Here is a 23199-nt window from a genome sequence, read left to right on the forward strand (position 1 = left end):
ATGAGCATTAGCAAGTATTCCTCAAAGTGTTGTACATGGGGTGGGCTATACTCCATCTGTCTGAGAAGGGAAGCTAGAGACCACCCAAGCTGGTGAGGCAGAGCTGACCCTAAACCGCTAGGCCTTTGTGTTCCTAAGCTGCAGGTTAGGGTTTGGCTGAAAATCCCTCCGCTGGCCTTCCACAGCCCTGGGAGAAGCTTTATCAGGACTCTTTGGGGCTCCTCTGAGGAGGACGGGGTGATCAGGCCTGAAGAGTGAGGGTTGCATCCCAGCAATGGCCAGGATTCCTAAGGGGTTGGCAGCACTAACGTTGCCAAGGAAGGGAGCAGTGTGGTGACAGCCTCGGATCGGGCCAACTGGTTTGGTAGCAGGGTGGGGAGGGCCTGAAAGTTGCAGGGCTGAGAGGCCAGCCAATTGGGGAATCACTTGGATATAGCTTGAAGAGTGGGGTCCAGGCTCAGAGTAGAGAACTGTGGAGATGAAGAGGAAAGGAGGTGATACCAGGAGACACACAGAGGAAGGAGCAGTAAGATTTAGCAAGTGATGGAGGCAGGAGTAGGACGGAGGTAGCTTCCAGGGTCATGGGACAGAGGGCTTGAAATTGCAGCCCTGGACACTACTGACCCGCCTCTAACCAGCAGGACGACTACAGCATGAGAGTTCACTTCTGTGAGCGTGAATCGCCTAACCTATAAACTGGAACACCACGTGCCCACTGCTGAACCCAAGGCTGTGGTGATGGTCACAGGCAAAGTAATGTATTTGTAAACCACAAAATCCAATTAAATGTGGATTTTTCTTGCCAACTGGATGTGGGGGCTGAGACAGACATCACTGAGGCCAAGAGGATGAGCTGGGAATCCAGAAGTCAGGGAGTGGGGAAGCAAAGAAACCCGATTCCAGTAAGGGCCTCTATAAGCCAGATGCTTTACGCATGTTCTTATCACAACCCACTTTTACAAAGAAGGAAACTAAGGCTCAGAGAGGTTAGGAAACTTGACAGAGGTCACACAGCTAGTAAGTGGCAGAACTTGGATTTAAATCCAAGTTGCCTAGTTCTGAAGCCTAAGATCTCTCCGCTGAACAAAGCATGCCGTCTGCCCCTACAGAGTTAGTGGTAGGCTGAACAGGCACCAGGGGGTGGCTGGGTAACAGGCAGCCACTTAGCCAGGTCTGGCCTTGAGCAGCGTACATATTCGCTCTGAGCCTCAGTCTCCCCTTGTGAGCCATGTACAGCCCTGGAGTGGCGATGGTATCAAACTAATGTACCTAAGTAAGCATGGCGATTGGGACGTAGTGACTGTGATTGTTGCTGTGTCAGGCATCAGGACATTAATCAATGGATACAATTTCAGTTCCCCAAACAGGACAGACTGCAGCCACAGACAGCTAGCTGTAGTTGTACCATTTATTGAGACACAGATAGGGAAGGGGAGTGTGGGTAGATTCAGGGAGACAGTGGGTCTGGTGGGGGACTGGGGAGGTTGAAGGGTCTTTGGGGACCACTCTCAATTTCTCTCTCTCCAAATAGCTTGGGAAATTCAGCCTCCTCTCAGTGGTCAAAAGATCACCCCCAAGTCACCCAAGCACATCACTCAAGCTGGCAACTTTAACCTCCCCTCCCACCCTATTGCAGGACCAAGAAAAAAACCTGAGTAGATTTGAGCGCTTTCCAAGATGCAAATAGTCTGGTATGAAAACACCCTGGGTCTGAGGTCCCCTGGCTGTTCCTGCTCCTGAGAAGTGACTGGAAAGGGCAGCAGAGGTGGGGTGAGGAGGGCAGGGAGAGGATTGCAGGGGCCCTTGCAGGGCTCAGCAGCTAATACCTCCGGCTGGACGTCTTGACTGTGGTGGTCTTCCGCAGGATGGAGGTTCCCCCAGAGACTAGCCCTCCCTTGACGGTGCTGTAGCCCACATTTGTGCTGAATCCAGCCTTGGTGGCCCCCCCATTCCCACCCAGGGAGATGCCACCTCCGCACACGGTGGTGGAGTTGCCAGTCACAGCTGCAAAGCAAAGGGTCTGGATTAGTCAGGGTGGCCGTGCCAGGAGAGGGCACCCAGAAATCAGTGGAGAATCAGAACAAAATCAGGCAGCAGAGCTATGGGAAATGGATAGAGAAGCCCAGTACTAGGACCCTCTGAACCTGTCTCCAGGAGCTCAAATGGAGGAGAGCATGCTTTAGGACAAGGACAGGTTGCATAAACTGAGCAGAGTTCTGGGGCCTGGCCAGGGGTGGAGCAGGAAGCGGGGAGTAAATACTCACAAATGCTGACTGCACTGGGACATTCTCCAGACATCCTAGGGGACACAGAAAGGCCGGGAGAGCAGTCAGTGGTCCCTGGTGCCCACAGGAAAACCCTCTCCTTCCCTCTGCCTTTACATTGGATCAACTCAGTGGATCCTGATGACAAGACCAGGAAACGTGAGAAGTATGTGTATAGGGCTCTGCCCAGGTCCAAAACCCGGTGCTGCAGAGAAGGCAGAGTCACCAGTAGGCTGTGCCAACTCCTATCCTCCCCTTTTCTTTCCTCTCTCCCCATGTGGGCTACGGACAGCATCCCTGCCCCAATGGCAACAAGCCCACGACCAGACAGAGCTGCCTAGTTTCTGCCCACTTTCTCTCTATTTCATGCCTTTCCTAAGGACAGAAATGGTGGATTTTTTTTTCCAAAGCTTCCACTGCTGGTGGAATCTGGTGATAGAAGAGGAAGTTCTATTCCTACTGGGCTGTCAGCCACAATAAGGATTAACAAGAGTTGTGCCAGCCAAGGAGAGGAGTGACGGAGGCAGTGGGCACAAACAGATTTTCCCCCGGCGTGAGTCAGGATCTTGCTCCCTGGTTCCTCCCTCTCCCTCTTGACCCCAGAGCAGACTCTTCAGGCTCTCCCCCAGGGCAGGCCTGAGCAGCTCTCTGGATCGGGCAGGAGGGGCCACCACCTGCTCTCCTCGCTCTCCAGCAGCTTGCGGTAGGTGGCAATCTCCACGTCCAGGGCCAGCTTGACATTCATCAGCTCCTGGTAGTCACGCAGCAGCCGCGCCAGGTCCTCCTTGGCCTGGTGCAGGGCCACATCCAGATCCCCAAGCTTCTTCTGAGCATCCTTGAGCGCCAGCCCCCCACGCTGCTCCGCTTCCTCAATGGCCGTCTGCAGCTGCTGACACTGCCCAGGGGGGAGAGGTGTTGGAAGCACCCTCCGGGGTCATCCCATTCATCTCTCTGCCTTCAAGCCATGAAGGCATCATGATTCCCACATCCCGGCCCCCAAACAACTGGGAAAGAAAGAAGAGAGAAGTATTCATCTGAAGAGATGCTATTACACAAGCAGGATCAAGTAAGGCCACTGGAAAAGTCCTCACTGAAGTCTAACGTCAACCCCTCCTACTGCAGATCAGTCCAATGCCTCAGAAGACATGAAATAAATAACAGAGCCTGATTAGTAACCAAGTGCTTCATTCTAATCTATGGAAGAACCCACACTTTTCAGCCATCCTCAAGATAGAGTCAGCATCAGCATCTGTGACCTGGCCCCTTGAACCCTCTACCTCCTGTTCTGACCTCCTGGAGATGGGATGGATCAGTCTTCTTGGAGAAGGTTGTCCCACCTGCTCTACCACTCATATACCGTGTGACGTTGGACAAGCCCCTTCCCTCTCTGGGCCTCAGTTTCCCCCCTGTAAAAGGAGCCTGTGATCAATGGCCTAGCATTCTATTTTATCCATCAAGAGAAGAGCAGGCCTAGCCCCTCGGGATGACAATGAGAAGGCCCTGCCAACACCATGCCAGACCCCCCAGCCCCCAGGTAGATTCCCACCTGCTTCTTGGCTGCATCTACCTCCCCCTGCAGCCTCTGGATAGTGCGGGTGAGCTCAGCAATCTCATTCTTGGTGTCCCGCAGGTTGTCCCCATGCTTCCCAGCCGTCACCTGCAGCTCCTCATACTGGGGACCAAAGAAGTGGCAGTGAGCTTTCAAATGGCCCCAGCCCACTCTCACAGCTGGAGGCCCCATGCAGGCATGCAGGTTGAGTATATCTGGCCCCCCGGACTCCAAGAGTCCCAGAGACCGAAGACTCTTACGATGGGAGAAGATCTGATCAGACCCCAGGCCTCACACCTGAGCCAGCTATGCCTCTCACCTTGGTCTGGTACCAGGCCTCGGCCTCAGCCCGGCTCCTCTGGGCAATCAGCTCATACTGGGCCTTGACCTCGGCGATGATGCTGTCCAGGTCCAGGTTGCGGTTGTTATCCATGGACAGCACCACATTGGTGTCAGACACGTGGGTCTGCACTTGGCTCAGCTCCTGAAGAAACAGAGACAGCTGCCACCAGCATCCCTGCTCCAGGCCCCAGGAAGCATCAGGGGGTGAAAGACAGGTAGCATCAGGAGGCCTGTGCTCTTGTCCAGGCTCCAGCCTAGAGCAAAGTCACAACAGGAAAGACCTCAGTCTCCCCAGCTGTAAAATGAAGCTCCCATTTTTACAGACTTCATTTATTTTTGTGGGTTTGCAGGCTTCCAAAAGATTAGAGAGGGAAAAGAGAATGTGTACTCCCTGCACTACCACTGATGCCCAGCACTGTGCTAGCACATTCACTAACCCCTCTAGGCCTCAGAACACCCTGTGCAGCAGGCGGGCCCATGGCAGGTTCACAGGGTGCCCATGGCAGGCTCACAGGCAGGCCCACAGCAGGTTCACAGAGTGCCTTTGTGCAAATTGGGGAAAGACACCCCTTCAGGTGGAAGCAGCACATCCAGCACCAGCCAAATCACCAGCTGCACCACCATCCACAGTGGCCCTGACCGTGGACATGTGAGGAAAGAGGTTTGGAGAGAAGTGATGCATCCAAGGCCACCAGGTCCAGGGTGGGACCCAGCCTCGGACCAGTCAATTACACCACAAAGCCCAAGTGGTTTCCTCTAGAGCACACGGAAAGGTGTAGACTATCATGATGTTCTTGGCCCCTCCTGTTTCTAGAACTAACGTCTTTCACACCTAAGTAGGCTTCAGGATGCTGTGAATGGCAGGTTAGGTGATGGGGAGTCAAGGGTCTCTGTTCTGGCCTTCGGACCAGCTGAATCACTGGTCCCATGTGGGGTTCTGCCTCCATCTCTCCCATGGTCCTTCCTGCTCTGGGCTGCCCGTAGAATGCCCTAAACAAATCACTCATTCACTCAGTACTCCTCAGAGGCTCCCTGATGGGTGGAGAACCTTCCCCCTAAAACCCAACACCTCCCATATTCTGGTCTTGTCTCCATCCTTTCTCAAACACTGGCCCTTCGTGGCAGCCCAGGGAATTATAATAGAATAACAATAACAACCCTCGGACCCTGAGCATCACTGTGGTTCAGGCTCTGCATTAGGCACGTGGCAGGTACTAACTCATTACATGCCCTTTTCCAGTAGCAGAAAGAGATTAAGTAACTTGCCCCAGATCACAAGCCAGCAAGTGAGGAGCTCAGTTTCAAATCCCAGGAGTCTGACTTCAGAAGCTGAGAGGACATAGACTAAAATAGAGCTGGCCGGAACAAAGAGAGACAAGGGGTAAAGAGAAATATCAAAGGCAAAACCAATATCCATACTGATGTGGATGCAGATTGTTAAATTAGATTGTATTTCAAAAAGTAGGATGAGGAGGTTAGAGACACAATCAATCCAGTCACTACAAAAACTTGTGGTTTTTGGAAAGATATGAGTTTTGGAGACAGACAAGCCTGAGATCAAGTCCCCAGCCTGACGTGCACTGGCTCTGTAGCTGACGTACCAGCTAAGACTTGCGATGCCTCAGTTCCTTCTTCTGATCATACTTTCTTCCTGCGGTGCTTGTGGGGCTTAAGATCCATGTATGACCCATGGCATGTGCTGATTTAAGTGCATTCTTACTTGCCCAGACTTCTCTGAAGGCCACTGGAGGTGCCCATAAGGCCTATTTGTCACAGATTAGATTGTGTTGTCACAGCTGCCTTGTCTCCTTTCCCACCAAGATGAACTGTCAGCATCATCTTGAAGCATCCTGCCCCTGCCCTCCCCAACTCAGGGTCTCTCTCCAGCCCCATGTCAGAGCACAGTCCCGAGGAAAATCAACCCAAAACTTTTAAGACAAGGAGGCAAAACCTCTCCACTAGACAGCATCAAGAGTGGATGAGGTGATGCAATGGTCTTGCTAGACCAAGGGGATAGAAAGGTCAGGCGTGGCCAGGTACAGTGGCTCACACCTGTAATCCCAGCATTTTGGGAGGCCAAAGTGGGCCGATCACTTGAGCTCAGGAGTTCGAGACTAGCCTGGGAAAAATGGCGAACCCTGTTGCTACAAAAAATACAAAAATTAGCCAGGCATGGTGACGTGCGCCTGTAATCCCAGCTACTTGGGAGGCTGAGGTGGGAGGATCACTTGAGCCCAGAAAGTCAAGACTATAGTGAGCCATGATTGCGCCACTGCCCTCCAGCTAGAGTGACAGAATGAGACCCTGCCTCAAAAAAAAAAAGAAAAGAAAAGAAAAAGTCAGGCTTTCCAGTGAAAGGGAGTTCATGAAATCAGAGCAGAAAGAGCTCTGTGAATCACTAAGGTGTGTGTCTCCTTAGACACCAGGGACTCTAAGGGGGAAAGATAGTGGAGACGTCTAGGCAAGGGTAAAGGGAGCCAGCGGGCAGAAGTAGCACAACCAGAAGAGGGACTGGGTTCCGCAGACACCCCAGGCCAGAGAGAAGCCACCATGGAGGCTGCCTTCCTGCCCTGTGAGACACCCAGTGATAGGTGGTTCACCGCCCAGATTGCTGTGGAATCTGGCTTGGCCAAAATCAGACCATGACATTGGTTACTGAGAGCCATGCTGGTTCCGTGACTGATTGAGCACATGGGACAACAAGGGAACGACTGTGCTGGCCTTTGTTCTCACCCCACTGAGGCACTGCTAGGCCATGAGGACCTCTGACAGGAAAGGGCCCAGGCTTGGTCTCTACCTCTCCTTCCCTTGCCTCCTCCTCACCTAACTGTGCCCACACACTCGATGTGGGCACTCACCACTCACTGGTACCCAAGCACCATGCTCCTTCATGCCTCTGTGACACTGCACAGGCTGGGCCCCAGGCTGCGAAGTCCTTCATGCTCCTTCTCTAGAAGTCTAGCCCCTCCATCAAGATCCAACTCAGATGTCATCTCCCTCGAAGGCTTCTGCAGCCCTTCCAGGAAGGGTCAGCCACGGCATCCCCATGTGCCTTTGCACCTGTGCCTGTCCCCCACAGCTCTCATCACCTGATAACCTGGCCCCACAAGAGCTGAGACTTTGTCTTTGTTGCTATGTGGAAGGTGTTCAGTAAATGTTTGTTAAATAAACATGGCATAGCAATGGAAAGGAATGCTGAGTGTGCCAGCTATGCGCCTTAGACCAGAGAAAAGCCAATTCCTAAACAATCAGAGAAGAAGGGGAGAGAGAATGGAACCTAAGGGACCACAAGGAGGCCCCAGACCATGAATGACCATCAGTGACCCCGGCAAAGTAGAAACTGGGGAAGCACCTAAAAACTCAGCATGGCGGCCCAGAACACTTCCCAGCAAGTTCCATCCGGACAGGCCGTGTAGAGATGCTGGAAGGCAAGCCGTCCAGCCAAGGATAAGCCTGGGAAACACCAAAGTCAGAGGTCAGATGCTGCTAGATGAACTCTAGGCAGAAATAACACAGAGGTCCCTTTGGGCTGATCCCTACAGAAGATCCAGGAAAGGCCAATCGCTCAGCTGCTTTGTCATTTGCCTCTTTTCCATCAAGAACAAACCGGTCATCAAAGTGGAAAGCACAAGAAAAATACTTGAAAGGAAATGGGGACCCAAGACAGGGAATAAGAGGCCTTGGCATTGTTGGAGATCACAGGGATCCAGGCCGGAAGAGCGTACACTCAGAGGCTCCAGGAACTGCCAAGGGGAGGAATGCCCTGGTCATCCTTGAGAGATATGGAGAGGAGGAGACCTCAAAACCCCAAACACAGTAAATGGCCTGATTTTCAAACAGGAGAGATTTGGAATTCTTCAAATAAGGCTGACATCAACCTCCTCCAGACCCATAGAATGAATTCCTAAATGTGTGTGGGAGGCATGAAGCCATCATGGGTTCCCTAAGGAAAAGTGGAACCAAGTGGATTTAATTTTCCTTCATGATTATATTAAACTGCTAAAGGTCTGCCATGGACAATGTTTGACCAAGCCTTTCATAGCATTCTTGAAAGAAGACAGAAAAATATGGTCCAGGTAAGAGTACTGTTAAGGGGATTTTAAAGTAGCTGAGGCTATTTAACCACAAATTATTGATTAACAGACATGGAACAGTCTGTTAACAGTCCCATGGAAAATCACCACTGAAGACCCACAGGACTTTGTTTTGGGCCCTGATTGCCTTAACATGTATATCAATGATTTACACCAGATGCTGTCAAATACCTACACTGAAAGTTTATCCCATCTGCAGATAACGCAAAGCTATGCATCACTAATACATTGGATAAAAGAATCAAGTTACTCAGAGCCCACAGAGCTCAAAATGTTGGAATGACACCACAATGGCATTTCATAGGAAAGAAAGGGAATGGTTAACTATGCCACTCAGTTTCAAAATTCAGCTACCCAAATACAGGAAGTTAGAGGAGAGTAGATGCGTGTCTCATTTGAAAGGATTTATGTGAAAACGTCCAGGAGGGGTTCTAAGAAGCCAACATTGTGAAATGACTTCTAAAACAACACATAAACTAGTGCACTATTAGGCTGCATCAATAGAAGTTTGTGTCTGGAACCTCCCTCCCCATCCCTCTATCTTCTGAATACTTTACTAAGAGCCCTGTTTCCTGAACTTCCTCACATGCCACAGATTTTTATCCTCTCATCATCGTGACTTCTAAAGGGCTGTCATGTGAAAGGCATAAGTCACATGGAAGACAACTGGATATGTGCAGCCCAGAGGGCAAAGTCAAGGGCAGAAGTCATGAGAAGGACATCTAAGTCCATGCTCTAATAAAGTTGTTCAACAATGGCAATGCCTGCCCTAAAAAGTAGTGAGCTCCCTACCACAGGAAGTATTTGAGTAGAGGTTACATATGATAGGGATATGTCAGGGATATCATAGAAAGTGTTCTTGCACTGGATGAAAGGTTGGTGTTGAGGTCCTGCGGACCCTAAGAGTCTATGATTCTGTGGTCATTTCATGTTAAGTTCAGCCCTCTCACACTAGTCTCCAAAGCCCCCTTGTCTCCTGGAAGCCCTTCTGGATTCTTTAATCTACCCACTACTCACCTTCTACTCCAATCTGGAATCCCAGTCCCTCCTGTCTGCCCATTCCTGCTCCCTCATCCCTTGCTCCATTACAAACTGGGCAGGAGAGGGCAATATAACAGTGACAGGAGTCAGACTTTGGAGTTCAAGAGCCAGATTCAAATTCTAGCATGCTTCTTCCTAGCTATGTGACCACAAGCAAGTAATTGTGAGCCCCAGGGTCCTTGACTATAAAATGGAGACAATAATAGTACCTGCATTATGGGGTTATTGAGAAGATTATGTTAAAAGCTTGCCCCAGTGCCTGGCCCATCAAAAGCACTTAATACGTGGAAGCTAATGTTAATTAAAGTGTTAAGGTTTTAGGCTGTGTGCGGTGGCTTATGCCTGTAATCCCAGCACTTTGGGAGGCTGAGGCAGGTGGATCACCTGAGGTCAGGAGTTCAAGACCAGCCTGGCCAACATGGCGAAATTCCATCTCTACTAAAAATACAAAAATTAGCCAGATGTGGTGGCAGGCACCTGTCGTCCCAGCTACTCCAGAGGGTGAAGCAGGAGAATCGCTTGAACCTGGGGGCAGAGGCTGCAGTGAGCCAAGACTGTGCCACTACACTTCAGCTTGGGCAACAGAGCAAAACTCCACCTCCAAAAAAAAAAAAAGTGTCAAGATTTCATCTTCTACCAATGAGGCTGCACTGGTGAATTCAAGTCAGAACTCCATTGAAAACCTCCAGTGCTGTTTATAATGTATGCAAACTCTCCCAGCCCATTGGCCACCTCACCATTTCATAGAGTTGCTGCAGGAAGTCAATCTCCTGGGTCAAGGTGCCCACTTTGCCATGCAAATCCATCCGGCCCATGTACGCTGCATCCACATCCTGGGGATGAGAGAGCAAGACACAGCCTCAGCCCCCAGGGATGTCACCTCCTCCCGAATCAGCCCAGTACCCTGGCAGCCAAAGGACCACCTCCCCCACCCCACTCAGCTCACCTTCTTGAGCACCACAAACTCGTTCTCCGCAGCAGTGCGCTTGTTGATTTCATCCTCGTACCTGTTACACATGGGAGACTCAGGCCAGGCTCAGCCTGGCTCTGCCTTTCAGGCATGGGACCTACTCAGCTTTATGGAAGCCCTGATGGGTCGCTCACTGGTCAAGAACAACTCTGGGGAGCAGTTCTTCAATGTAGCCAACCAGTGAAGAAATGTGGGGTCTGCCTTGATTCAAACATTCCCTCTCCCCACCCCATTTTAGGGAAAGAGGCACAGAACTTGTGCAGTAGTATGGCAATCAAGAGCTGCCATCTCTTTGGATCCAAGCCCTTAGGAGGCTTTAGAGGGACAAGTGAAGATGTGTCAACAGTGGCTGACCTTTACCGTCACTTTCAGCAACACGGTGTCATTCAAACCAGCTAACTCCTCCCCAACCACTTTCGATGAGATTTTAAGGTTTAGAAATTGTCATGGTCGATTTATGCAAAAAGTCATTTTTAAATGTGCCTTAAAGTTATAAATATACATATCAACCAATTATAATATATAAACCTTATTTGGAGCTTGAGTCAAACAAGCCGTATTTTTTAAAGTTATGACGTGTATGGGACCACTGGAAATTCAAAACCGGCTGGATATTTCATTATATTGAGGAATTATTGTTTTAAAATGTATTAGGTGTGATTATGGCACTGTATGTTTTATTGAGTCATGTAGAAGAACTACATTCATATATGCAGATATATGAATATAACTTGTAAAATATTAATGAATGAAATGACAAGATGTCTGGGATTTGCTTCAAGACCACAAGGGAGTCAGAACACGTAGAAAAAGGCAAAGTTAAAAAACAAAAAAGACTACACAGGAAGAAGGGAAGTGGGGAGGTGTAAAAAATTGGCTATGAGCTGATAATGATTAAAGCTGAGTGACAGAAACATGGGGTTCACTATACTCTTCTCCCTACTTTGAAGACTTTTTAAAATTACAAATAAACCTGCCAATTCTCCAGATGGCAGCAGGTGCTGGACCTGAGTGCCTGAGGGATCCAGCTCTGTCTGTGTGTCCCCCAGGTGGGCCTGGGACCCTGGGAATGGGGTGGCCCTCTCAGCAGGTTTCCCACTGCCCCTCCTCATTCCCACATGGCCCCTCCTGGCCTGCTCTCCTCACTTGTTCTTGAAGTCCTCCACAAGGTCCTGCACATTCCTGAGCTCTGAGTCCAGCCTCCCCCGCTCGCTCTGAAGTCTGTCCAGCGTGCTCCGCATGCTGCCCAAGTAGGCCTCAAAGAGGGGCTCCAGGTTGTTTCTGGTGACACCCAAGTTCTGGCCCTGCTCCTGCAGCAGTGCCCACTTGGTCTCCAGCACCTTATTCTGCTGCTCCAGGAACCGCACCTGAGCCAGAGCAGAAAGGGCGGGCTGACGTCATCCTCCGGCCACCAGAGGGGCCAAGGATGGGGTCCGTTGCCACCTCCCCTCCTAGGCCAGGGCATCATAGGGACACTGCAGCCGCACCTACACCTTGCTGTGGGGAGGGGGTCCTTAGGGGAACAGATTGCTGGGAATGAACGTCCAATCCGATGGAAAGACCTCTAACAAGTTAATAAGCACAAAAGCCCAGCTCAATAGCAGTACCAATTTACTAGTTGGTAACCTTGGTTGAATCATTTCTCTCTGAGTCTCCCTCTCTCACTTGTCCTGGGTAAACTGGACTAGATCTATGTTTCTGACCCCTAATTCTGCATTAAAATCAACTGTTTAAAATATAAATCAACTGTTTAAAATCACACACTTTGGGAGCCTGAAGCTGGAGGAGTACTTGAGTTCAGGAGTTCAAGACCTGCCTGGGAAACATAGCAAGACTGTCTCTACTAAAAATCAAGTCTACTAAAAATCTCTACTAAAAATTAGCCAGATGTAGTGGTATGCGCCAGTAGTCCCAGCTATTCAGGAGGCTGAGGTGGGAGGATCACTTGAGCCCAAGAGATGGAGGCTGCAGTGAGCTTTGATTATACCACTGCACTCCAGTCTGGGAAACAGAGTAAGACCCTGTCTCAAAAAAAAAAAAAAATAAGGAAATTGGTGAACTGGGTGAAAGAGTATATAGGAGTACGTTGTACTATTCTTGCAACTTTTCTGTAAATTCCACATTTTTTCCCAAAAAAAAACCTTTTAAAAAAATACCGATGTATGGGCCCTTCCTCTATAGACTCAGAAGGAAGCTTATGGTGTGGGTTTAACAGGACCCCCAGGAGTTTTTGACCCAGCTGGGGTTCCAAGACAATCTCTTAGACTTCCAGCTCCCAGGCTGTGATTCTGCAAGCCTGAGAAAGGTTTTGGCTTATTTGGCCTCTGGGACAGTCCCACAGGAAAACCAAAAGTCACTAGGGGAGAGGGTGAGGAGGCAGGCAAGACAGCTTGCTTCACATTCTGTCATCCAGTCTCTCCAGGTCCTACCTCCACAGCACCTGGGCGTCAGTCACATGGCCCGGGAGCACCATGCAGCAGGTGTGCCTATCGTGAGCAGTAACACCTCTTAGTGCCAAGAACCATGGAGTCCAGGGGCCTGGGTTCCAGTCCTGCCTCTGCCTCCAACTCCTTGTATCATCGTGGGCAAATCACTTGAGCTCTCTAGACCTCAATTTTCTCATCTCAAAAATGGGCACAATATCACCATTTCTGACTATTCATAGAAGCACTGTAGGTACCACAGGAGAAAAGAGATGTGCATGTTCTTTGGAAAAACACAAATCACTGAACCAAGGGATGTTTGTCTGCCAGACCTTCCCCATCATGACCCGCGGCCTTGGCTCAGGATCGAGGAGGACAATGCCAGCAAAACAGACCAGGAAATCCCAGCACAAGTGCTGCCCCCATCCGTGTGGAGCAAGGGCAGGGTTCAGGACACGCCTATGGGCAACAGGTCAAACTCCACACCCCCAGAGCTTGGTGACCTGACGACCACCCTCCTCATTGTCCACCCCAACCTGAGCCTCTTCGCTCAAACAGAGAGGAAAAAAAGGAGAAGCAAAAGGGAGCCTTCCTCTATGACCCCACCCACACACAACTGTGTTCTGATCACATCTTGCCCTTAAGCCTCCTCCAAGCCTGAAAGAATGGAACAAACAGGGCTCCATGCCCTTAACCTTGAACAACTCTTTCGACTCCTGAGCCATTGCTTCCCCAGCTGTAAAATGACAGAAGGCAATGCAGACCACCCCGCTAAGAGGAGCAATGAGGACCATCCATTTTTTGATGATGAGGTAAGGCTACCGTGTAATCAATCGTATTAATCATGGTGGTAGAACAGGCTTCAACACAGGCAAGGTGGGCTTGGCAAACAGGACTCATGAGTAGACTGGAGACTCCCCCACACAGGCACAGCGAAGACCTGAAGGTTGCCTCCAGCCACCCACGTCTTGGCGTCCCAGGCTCAGACGGGGAGAGCTCCAGAGCTCTGTCAACCACCACCCTACTACAAGTGGGCTACAGCAGCCCTGGCCCAGCCCACCCTCTCTTAGAGGTCCCGCTTCTTCCCCAGGAGCTCCCTTCCTCCTTCCTGCTTGGCTCACCTTGTCGATGAAGGAGGCAAACTTATTGTTGAGGGTCTTGATCTGCTCCCGCTCCTGAGTGCGCACTCGCTGGATCTCGGGGTCGATCTCCACATGGAGGGGAGTCAGCAGGCTCTGGTTGACGGTGACTTCCTGGATCCCCCCAGGAGGACAGGCGGGCCCGAATGTCTGCCTGCCAGCCCCCTGTCCTGTAAATGCCCTGCTGCCAAAGCCAAAGCTCCCCAGAGCCCGCCCCAAGGAGGCCCCTCCGGCCACACTGACAGAGATACTCTTGTGGCCCCCCAAGTTATAGAGGCTTCGGCTGCCAAAGCCACCTGTGCTGGGGCCACAGCGGGTCCCTCCACCACTGCCACTGTTCCGGGACACCGTCACTGAGCTGAAGCTGGTGCGGGCCTGGGACCCACCCCCTCCACTGGCAGAGTTGGAGCTGAAGCCCCCTTTGGTGGAGTATGTTTGCTGAGAGACAGAGGACCTCATAGCTGCAGAGAGGCCAGAGGGCAGGACGAGAGGGCAGGAAGGGAGTGCCGTGAGCTGCTGGGCCACCGTGGGCTTTTTATCTTTTCCCAGCTGGGCCGGCTCCCCAGCTCCACAGACACTCCTGCCCCATCACCCCAGGGGGAGAGGGAGGGGTCCTGTGGGCCGCAGGGAGTTCCCTCTCCCCCAGCAGGAGGGAGGGGCCCTCCTGGTTATCACCTGTGCTCCAGAGCTGGGGCTGAGCTGAGACTGTCTGGGGCAGGATGCCACCTTCTCCCCCTGCCTCCAGGCTCTCCTTGGTTGGCACAGGATGATACGGGCTCCCACGGCCACCCCCACCACCCAGTGGCTGCCTTGCTGTCCTCCTACCCAGCCCCAGTGGCCGCTGTCAATAGAGCTCTGTTCTATGGGGTTTGTCCCAGGCCCCTGTTGTAAGCCAAGGCTGCAGGGCCTGGGGCTGTGCAGGTGGTAGGAGAAGGAGCATTGAGCAATGGGCTGCCAGAGGGAGCATCCAGGTCTGCTCCCTTCCCACCCCCAGCCCACGGCCCACCGTTCCTCACAGGTCCAGGGTAGGTGACACAGGTGACAGGGTGAGAGTGGGGCTAGCCTGTGCCTCTGCCATAGAATGGCAGAGCCTTCTGGGAAGTGAGCCTGTGCAGGCAAAGTGAATTCAAAGACAGAAAGAGGGTCCCTGCCCAACCATGGGGGCAAGGCACTTGATCAGGAGGTCGAGAAGGCCTGGGGTCCTCAGACAGGGCCCAGAAGCCTGGGAGCAAAGGACACTCTTATGGAGGCTGAAGAGACAGCAGGGGATTTAACCAATACCTGAGATCCCTGACCCTCTGCACCACAGCAGAGTCCCCACAGAAAGGTTCAGCCACTTTGGAGGGAGCTGGAGGTGGGCTGAGGACACAGACCACCCTGGGTGGAGACAGGCACGGCTCCAAAAGGCAAGTGTTCTGAAAAAGCCCCAGGAGGCCCATGCAGAAACCCCGTCACTCCCATCTTCCCCTGCCCCCCATGCAGGAGCCCATGTGTCTGATTCAGAGGGGCTAGGGGAGCTCCTTAAATCACCTCATATGGTCGCCCCCAACTTCCTATTCACCTCAGTCTGCTGGGACCAAACAAAGCCCCAAGCAAAGACAGAGATGTCAACTGTCAGGGCCAAGGGGTGATTGAGGAGGTGACTTTAGACACTGGCCCTCCTCACCCCCTTCATCTCTCAGCAAGAAGATGGGCTCAAAGTGAACAGAGACTTGCCTGAAAAAAAAGAGCGAGGACAGCATCGTTGTGCTCCCCACCCCCACAAGATGAGCAGAACAACCAACCAGCCTGTGTCCCCAGGATCCCAAAAGAGAGGACATGGGACTGCCATGGAGAAGGCTTGGCCTCCCTCCCTTGTTCGCCACAGCCCAGGGAGGGCAAGTGAAGAGACTGCCTGTTCCAGGACCAGAGGGAGCTGTGGGATCTTCTCCTAGGGCCCCTGGGAGGCTGTAAGTGGCTCCCAGTTGCTTGAAGAAGTTGAACCCAGCTCCCACGAGGAATGGGAGTGACAGCACTTGCAGAACTAGTCCCTTAATAGCCAAGAGGAGATTTTGGAGTTAGGACACTGGGCATTTGGGGAGCCAAGCCGAGCCATCTCCCACACTGAGCTGCGTGTCCTGGGGCAACTCGCAACTTCTCTGAGCCCCATTTCCTCCTCTGCCTATAAGCAGGGCCCTCCATGGAAGCCCTTTGGAAAAGCAATCCCTGGATGAAGCCGCCACTTCCCACTGACCTTTGTTTCCTTTACCCAGGCTGAGATCACTTTCTCAGCCTCCCTTATCTCTCCCTGGGCCATGTGGGAGGAGAAAACAGTCATGAGTGGGCCCTAGCCTCTAGGATGTGGCTGTGGGCCCCCTCTGAGTCACAGGACAGCCAGGCTGGTGGGAGTGAGAGGCAGTCGGTAAACACAAGTCTCACCTCACCTCAGACACTGACACTCACGCCATCCCTCGCACACATTTACCAAGCATGTTCTCTGGGCCAGGCTTTGTGCTGGGAGCTGGTGACAGGTGCACAAGGCCCAGGGCACACTCTCATGGAGCTCCCGGCTTGCTGCTTGAAGACAGCCTCCCTCCCACCCAGGCTCACAGTCCAGGCCCAGACAGAAGCCTGGGAGGCCACTTTGCCTCCACCAGCCCTCACCACTCTACCTTCAGACAGGACATGCAAGCTAAGACCTTCTTTCTATAGCCCAGGGAGGAGTGGTTTCCTCCCCTCCTGCCCTCCACAGAGAGGAAGAGCTGCTGCACACTGCTATACTCATTACTGAGGGGCTCCATCTCTGGAGACTGTCACCTGCCCAGAGTCCCCCCCGATGGCAGGACACAAAAGCAGAGGGGATAGAAGGTTGCTGCCGCCGAAGGGAGGGGGCAAGATAGTGGATACTGCCAACCTAGCGCCTACCGTGGGCCAGGCTGGGTGCCGAGTAATAAGAAAGTTATAGGAACAAAGGAGCCTCCAAAGGGTAGGGCTTTCTGAGCTAATTATCATCATTTTTACAGTCAGCATTTACTCAGCACATACTATGAGGCAGACAGTGGCCTGGGCACCATCCCTGCAATGGTATGTTGAGTCTTCACGATGGTGATGCTCCATCTGCCTCCCTCCCGCTCCATTCTCCACCCTCCTCTGACCCTTGTGGGCTGCTCCCTGGCACTCTGGCTTCCAGTTGGGTTGACCAAAGGGAGACACCAGCAGGTGATCAGAGGGAGGAGAGAGGTCAGGTGTTTCTTCCCAGCTCCCTCCCTACTTCCAACCCCTTCAGACCACTGTCTGGGGTCACGGCTGCGTCTCCCCAAGATTACAGCTTCTGCCACCTCACTGCTTCTCTTGACCTTCAGCTCTATATAAGGCGACCAGCCCATCCTGATTTTCTCAGGACTGCCCAGCTTTAGCTCTGCAAGTCCTCTCAGTCTTGAGCACACTGAGAGGGTGGACCTCGCTCTAGGGGTGGTAACAGCTTCCCGCCATTGCTGGTCCCTGGCCTCTCCATCCCTGTTCCCTCAGCCCTACCTACACCACTGTAAGTAATCCTTTCGTTAAAGTCAGTTTAGCCCTCTCAGGCCCTCACTTCCAAGACGACAAAGAAAAGAAGGAACAACAATCACGCCCAAGGCCACGTGCAGCCTATTCACTGCACAAACTCTACCTGAAACGTGCCCGAGGGCAAGGCCATTAAGAAAGTCTTCATCTGAAAACACGGTAGAGGCCACCACCGTCAGGGACATTTCCAAAGTGAGTGTCTTGGATGTCTGGGTGCTTCCCAGGCTGAATGTGAAACTGCATTACCGTGTGAGGGGAGCCACTCACAGCAGGCCAGGCAGGAAGCAGCCTTGTGAAGCCCAGAAGGACCCAACACCCATATCCCGATTCAGAACGGCAGGTGCTGCCCGCAACCTCTGCCAAAGCCCATGTAAGGGGCTGAATCCCTCAGCACTAAAGAAAGACTATCCTCTGGGAGGTGGGGGGGAAATGGAAATTATACTTTTTTAAAAAGTCAATTTAATTGAACTACCTTGGATGAATTTCGTTTCCTTCTGGGATCCTAGTGGCACAGTCGCCACACAGCCCTGTGAGGTACATATTATTATTACTCTCTTTTTACAGATGAGGTAACTGAAGAGGTCAAGCCGCTTGATCAAGGTAGCCCCACTAGGAAACGGCAGAGCTGGGATTCAAACCTAGGAGTTCTAGCCACATCCTCACTGGTTCCTGTCTCCTTCACACAAAGATGAAAAGCCTTCTTACATAATTTGGATGGAGAGATTCATGGATGTGAGGAAAGGCCTGCCCTCCCTCTAAAGCAAGGACAGGTGTAATGTGAACTCCTGCAGCCCAGACAGTGGAGTGTGAGGTTGAGCAAGGTCCCCCACCTGGGTCTGGAAAGCAAGAATGGGGAAAGAGCAACTGCAGGCACCCATGAGGCTACTGGGGGTGGGTAGAAAAGGTGATCCTTCCAGCCCCTCCTGGCACCCCACCCGACTCCCACACTCCTGGCTGCCTACAGAGTTTCCTGAAGGAGAGGAAGGAGGAGAAGTTTCCAGCCTCATGTTCAGACTTGCCCAAAGATAAGATGAGAGCTAACAGATAAGGGGGTAGGGGCAGACTTTGACCCCCAAGTCTCCATCAGAGCCCCCAGGCACAAGCTGAGCACATCCTCATCCTGGGTGCAGGAGAGCCAGGCTAATTGAGAAGCTGAGTCCCTGACCAGAACCAGACAGACACAGAGCCCGGGACAGCAACAGGTGCAGCCAGACTGCCAGGGACAGGAAGAGCCCAGCAGGTTAAACATGAGAATTAGAAAATCTTCCTAGGAGGAGAAAAATTTGGTGCACAGTCAGGAAGAAGGAAGGGGGCTGCCCCCAGTCAGAACTAGAACCTCTTAAAACAGGCAATTGATGAGGAAGTGAGCTACAAGCACAGCTAAAACATCAGTGGAAGTATGCAAGATGGAGGGCACCCCGAGGAACACACTGGAGGGCTTGAAGGATCCCTTGATAGAGTGGCTGGTAGGTGGAGTGAGATGCCAATAGGACCCGTTTGGACACACATATGCCACAGATTGCCTTTCAAGGAGAGGAGGCTCGGGAGCCACACAGCTTTTGTTTTGCTGGGTGAGGTGTGCAAGCACTTAGAGCATTCAGAACAGCAGGAAGAGAGACTTTATTGATTTTTGCAACATCTGCTGTGAGCTGGCTTGGGCTGTGGGCAGTGGACACAGAATTGGCCGTGCAGAGCCAGCTGATGTGGGGAGCAGGCCAAATGTGTTCAGAAAGAGGTGGCTGCTGGCTCACTCAGTAGGTGATGGATGTCTTCAGACTTGACTCAACTGTCTTCTTCAGGATGGTGTGGCAGCTGGAGCCAGAGCTGGAGCCAGACACAGAGCAGGAACCCAAAACAGGGTCCTTCCCAGAGCTCAGGGTAATGTTGGAGCCTCCAGTCACGATGCTGGTGCAGCATGACCCAGAGCTGCCTTTCCCGCCACCAAGTCCACAAGTGCTCCCCAAGCTTCCACCAACTCCTCCAGACACGACAGTGCTGCCTCCCACCGAGGCTGCCAAGAAATGCACCGGGTCAGGGCAGGGTCCTCAGCTCCCCATGGGGATCCCATCCCCAAAGTCCCCTGATACTCACAGATAGTGACCTGGCTGGGGCACTCCCCAGACATCCTAGGGGAAAAAGGACAAGAGAGGGATGCGCTAAGAAATACTGCAAAGAATGCATCCCCACGAGCTTTTAAGCCCCTCAGAGCAGGTCACCCACCCTCTCAGCAGATAAAATCCACAGTCCCCAACTTAAAATATCTCTCTGCAGCGTCGGTTGCCCTTAGCGACTCACAATGTCAGGAAATCTCTCGGAATCCTCTTTAGCAAGCAGCTCACTGTGTTGGCATCCCATCCTCCTCCCCCACCTCATATTCCCAGGTCCCTCCAAGCCTCCCTCACCTGCACTCCTCGCCCTCCAGCAGCCTGCGGTAGGTGGCAATCTCCACATCCAGGGAAAGCTTTGTGCTCATCAGCTCCTGGTACTTGCACAGCAGCTGGGCCAGGTTCTGCTTGGCCGTCCTCAGAGCAGCCTCCAGCTCATCCACCTTGGCCTGAGCGTCCTTGAGGGCCAGCTCCCCACGCTGCTCAGCATCAGCGATGGCAGCCTGCAGGCTGGCGTTCTGGAAGCGGGGTAGAAATGAGCGAGAAAGTGGTTGTAAGTCCAACATAGCCTCTCAAAGCACCCCCTGTGGATATCACTTGAGGGCTGGGGTGGATCATAATCTCATGAGCTCAAAATTATCCATGGCCGTCTGCACCAACACCACCCCTGCAACAGGCTCCCCTTATTCTAAGGGAAGGTATTGCTTCCCTCACTTCCTTACCTCCTGCAGTAGGTTGAAGAGAATCCCCCAAGACTTTCATGTCCACCCAGGACCCCAGAATGTGATCTTATTGGAAGTAGGGTCTTTACAGATGTAATTAATTAAGGATCTCATGATCATATCATACCATATTTAAGGTGAGCCCTAAATCCAATGACTGGTGTCCTTATGAATAGAAGAGAGAACACAGAGACAGACACAGAGAGAAGAACTCATCAGAAGAGAGAGGCAGGGCTGGGCGTGGTGGCTCATGTCTGTAATCCCAGCACTTTAGGAGGCCAAGGCAGGCAGACTACAGGAGTTCAAGACCACCCTGGCTAACACGGTGAAACCCTGTCTCTACTAAAAATTTAAAAAAAAAAAAAATAGCTCACCGTGGTGGCACACACCTGTAGTCCCAGCTACTGGGGAGGCTGAGGCAGGAGAATTGCTTGAACCCAGGAGGTGGAGGTTGCAGTGAGCCAAGATCGTGCCACTGCACTCCAGCCTGGCAACAGAGCAAGACTCTGTCTCAAAAAAAAAAAAAAAAAAAAAGAAGAGAGAGGCAGAGATGGGAATGATGCAGCAATAAGACGAAAAATGCCAAGGAGCTCCTGGAGCCTGCAGAAGCTAGCAAGACCCAGGGAGGACTCCCACTGCACCTTCAGAAGAAGCACGGCCCTGCCAACACCTTGATTTCAGACTTCAAGGCTCCAGGACTGGGAGAGATTACATTTCTATTGTTTTTAGCCACCCAATTTGTGGTGATTTGTCATGGCAGCCCTAGGACACTAGTACAACTCCTGTGCCACCTCCCCAAGTGCTCTTTCCCTATTTCTTCCCACCCCCAGCCTTCGGCTCCTCTCCCAGGATCACCACCTACAAGGCTCCCCCTGAGGGCCACCAAGGTTCTTTTTTTTTTTTTCAGACAGTCCCTTTTCAAATACTTTGTCCTGTTGTCAGACTACATCAAACCGTGTGCCTCAATTTTGGGTTTGAAAAATATAATCTCAGCCGGGTGCAGTGGCTCACACCTGTAATCCCAGCACTTTGGGAGGCTGAGGTGGGCAGATCACCAGGTCAGGAGATCAAGACCATCCTGGCTAACACAGTGAAACCCTGTCTCTACTAAAAATACAAATAAACAAAAAAAAAATTAGCCAGACATGGTGGCACACACCTGTAGTCCCAGCTACTCAGGAGGCTGAGACAGGAGAATCGCTTAAACCTGGGAGGTGGAGGTTGCAGCGAGCCAAGATAGCGCCACTGCACCAAGACTCCTTCTCAAAAAAAAAAGAAGGAAAATATAACCCCTTTACCGACAATAGAAAGCTAGAGGAAGGATGAGATCCCTGTCTTTATCAGCCTTACAGTTGATTTGCCCTCATATCTGACTCAGGAAAGAAGGAATTATCTAAAATCTGTCATTATTAGGTCCCCACTCTATGGATAGAAACATAATCTCTACTCTATAGATGAAGAAACTGAGGCTTAGAAAGATGGGTGGCAGAACTGGGGTCCTAACCCACTTGGGCCTGCGCAGGGGAGCCCAGTTAATCATGTTTGTGCAGGAAAAGCAGCAGGGGACAGTGCTATATCCCCAGGAGGGATTCTCCCAGGAAAGGCACATTGCTGTGTAAGGAGCTGTGATTCCCAGGCCCAGGTACCCAGTACACACTCCTGCATGCTGCCACTAGACTCTGAAGACCACACGCTTCAGAACCAGCTGGGCAACCTCATTTAAAAAGCAGGTTTCTAGACCCCATCCTTAGAGATTCTGACTCCTCAGCTCTGCCAGGAGGCCAGGAATCTGGATCTTAACAGCCACCCCAGAGGATTCCAAAGCAAGGGGTCCAAATTGGTTGGTGGCAGCAAATTGAGTAAGAGGACTCATCACATTCCTCTCAGGCCCTGCCTATCATTGCAAACAAGAGCCAGAAGGATGGTTTGGGATGAAGTGTGGGTTCTGGATACTCCAAGAACCCTCCCCAGAGGGCTTTGCTTAGGAGTCAAGGGACCGCATGTGACTTTCAAACCAAGCTGTAGTGCTTGAGGAAATGGCCTGACTCTGTGGTCTCTGCTCTCCATCCTCCACTGATCCCTAAATTGATCTTTTGGGTTTAGGAAATATGAGTGTAAGAATACTTTACAGTTTGAGAATTCATAACACTTCACACCTAGATGTGAGGTCTCCTCACTGCAGGAGGAGCAGGAAATGGCCTCCTTTCCCTTGCCAATCCCTTCCTCTACTTCTGACCATTGTAATGCATCTACCTAAGGAGAAGTTAGCCCCACCCTGCCACCCACCTCACTTACTCTCTGAGGCCCTGGCTCCCAACTTCCCCCACAGGGCCCCAGGACCTTCAGTGTTTGACCTTAAAGTCCCTGCTGGGCTTGAGAAGTAAGAGTCAAAAAAAGAGATAAGAAAAGAGATGTGGGCTGGGCACGGTGGCTCACACCTGTAATCCCAGCACTTTGGGAGGCTGAGGCCGGTGGATCACCTGATGTCAGGAGTTCGAGACCAGCTTGGTCAACATGGTGAAACCCTGTCTCTACTGAAAATACAAAAATTAACCGGGCATGGTGGTGGGTGCCTGTAATCTCAGCTACTCGGGAGGCTGAGGCAGGAGAATTGCTGGAACCTGGGAGGCAGAGGTTGCAGTGAGTTGAGATCATGCCATTACATTCCAGCCCAGGCCAACAAGAGTGAAACTCCATTTCAAAAAACAAACAGAAAAGAAAGAAAAAGAAAAGAGATGAGGCTGGGTGCAGTGGCTCACGCCTATAATCCCACCACTTTGAGAGGCCGAGATGGGCAGATCACTTGAGGTCAAGAGTTTGAGACCAACCTGGCCAACATGGTGAAACCCCATCCCTACTAAAAATACAAAAATTAGCCAAGCATGGTGGCACGTGCCTGTAATTCAAGCTACTCAGGAGGCTGAGGCAGGAGAATCCCTTGAACCTGGAGGCAGAGGTTGCAGTGAGCCAAGATCACGCCACTGCACTCCAGCCTGGGCAACGGAGT

The 23199-nt window shown here is 51.8% G+C and overlaps 2 protein-coding genes across 5 annotated transcripts in view; both read right to left on the reverse strand.

Moving 5' to 3' along the window:
- Positions 1–1397: 1397 nt before the first annotated feature.
- KRT79 (keratin 79) lies at positions 1398–14326 on the reverse strand. The gene is made up of 9 exons (XM_023211031.3): positions 13805–14326; positions 11407–11627; positions 10237–10297; positions 10028–10123; positions 4133–4297; positions 3811–3936; positions 2939–3159; positions 2265–2299; positions 1398–2004 (listed from the first exon to the last, which is right to left on the reverse strand). The coding sequence occupies exons 1-9, from the start codon at positions 14279–14281 to the stop codon at positions 1820–1822; spliced, it is 1587 nt and encodes a 528-aa protein (XP_023066799.2). The 5' UTR covers positions 14282–14326; the 3' UTR covers positions 1398–1819.
- A 3487-nt stretch (positions 14327–17813) lies between these two features.
- Positions 17814–23199, reverse strand: part of KRT78 (keratin 78) — a 22396-nt gene continuing 17010 nt past the window's right edge. For 3 of the 4 annotated variants that reach the window (XM_023211029.2, XM_031936308.1, XM_023211027.3), the window contains 3 exons: positions 19768–19988; positions 19457–19491; positions 18971–19376 (listed from right to left, as the gene is read on the reverse strand). In XM_023211029.2, coding sequence (XP_023066797.2) covers positions 19117–19376; positions 19457–19491; positions 19768–19988 — 516 coding nt within the window. In that variant the 3' untranslated portion in view covers positions 18971–19116. Of the gene's footprint in view, positions 19377–19456; positions 19492–19767; positions 19989–23199 lie in introns of all 4 variants that reach the window. The other variant, XM_023211030.2, reaches the window with a different exon arrangement.

Source organism: Piliocolobus tephrosceles, chromosome 10, assembly GCF_002776525.5.
Source record: "Piliocolobus tephrosceles isolate RC106 chromosome 10, ASM277652v3, whole genome shotgun sequence".
Classification (NCBI taxonomy): Eukaryota; Metazoa; Chordata; class Mammalia; order Primates; family Cercopithecidae; genus Piliocolobus; species Piliocolobus tephrosceles.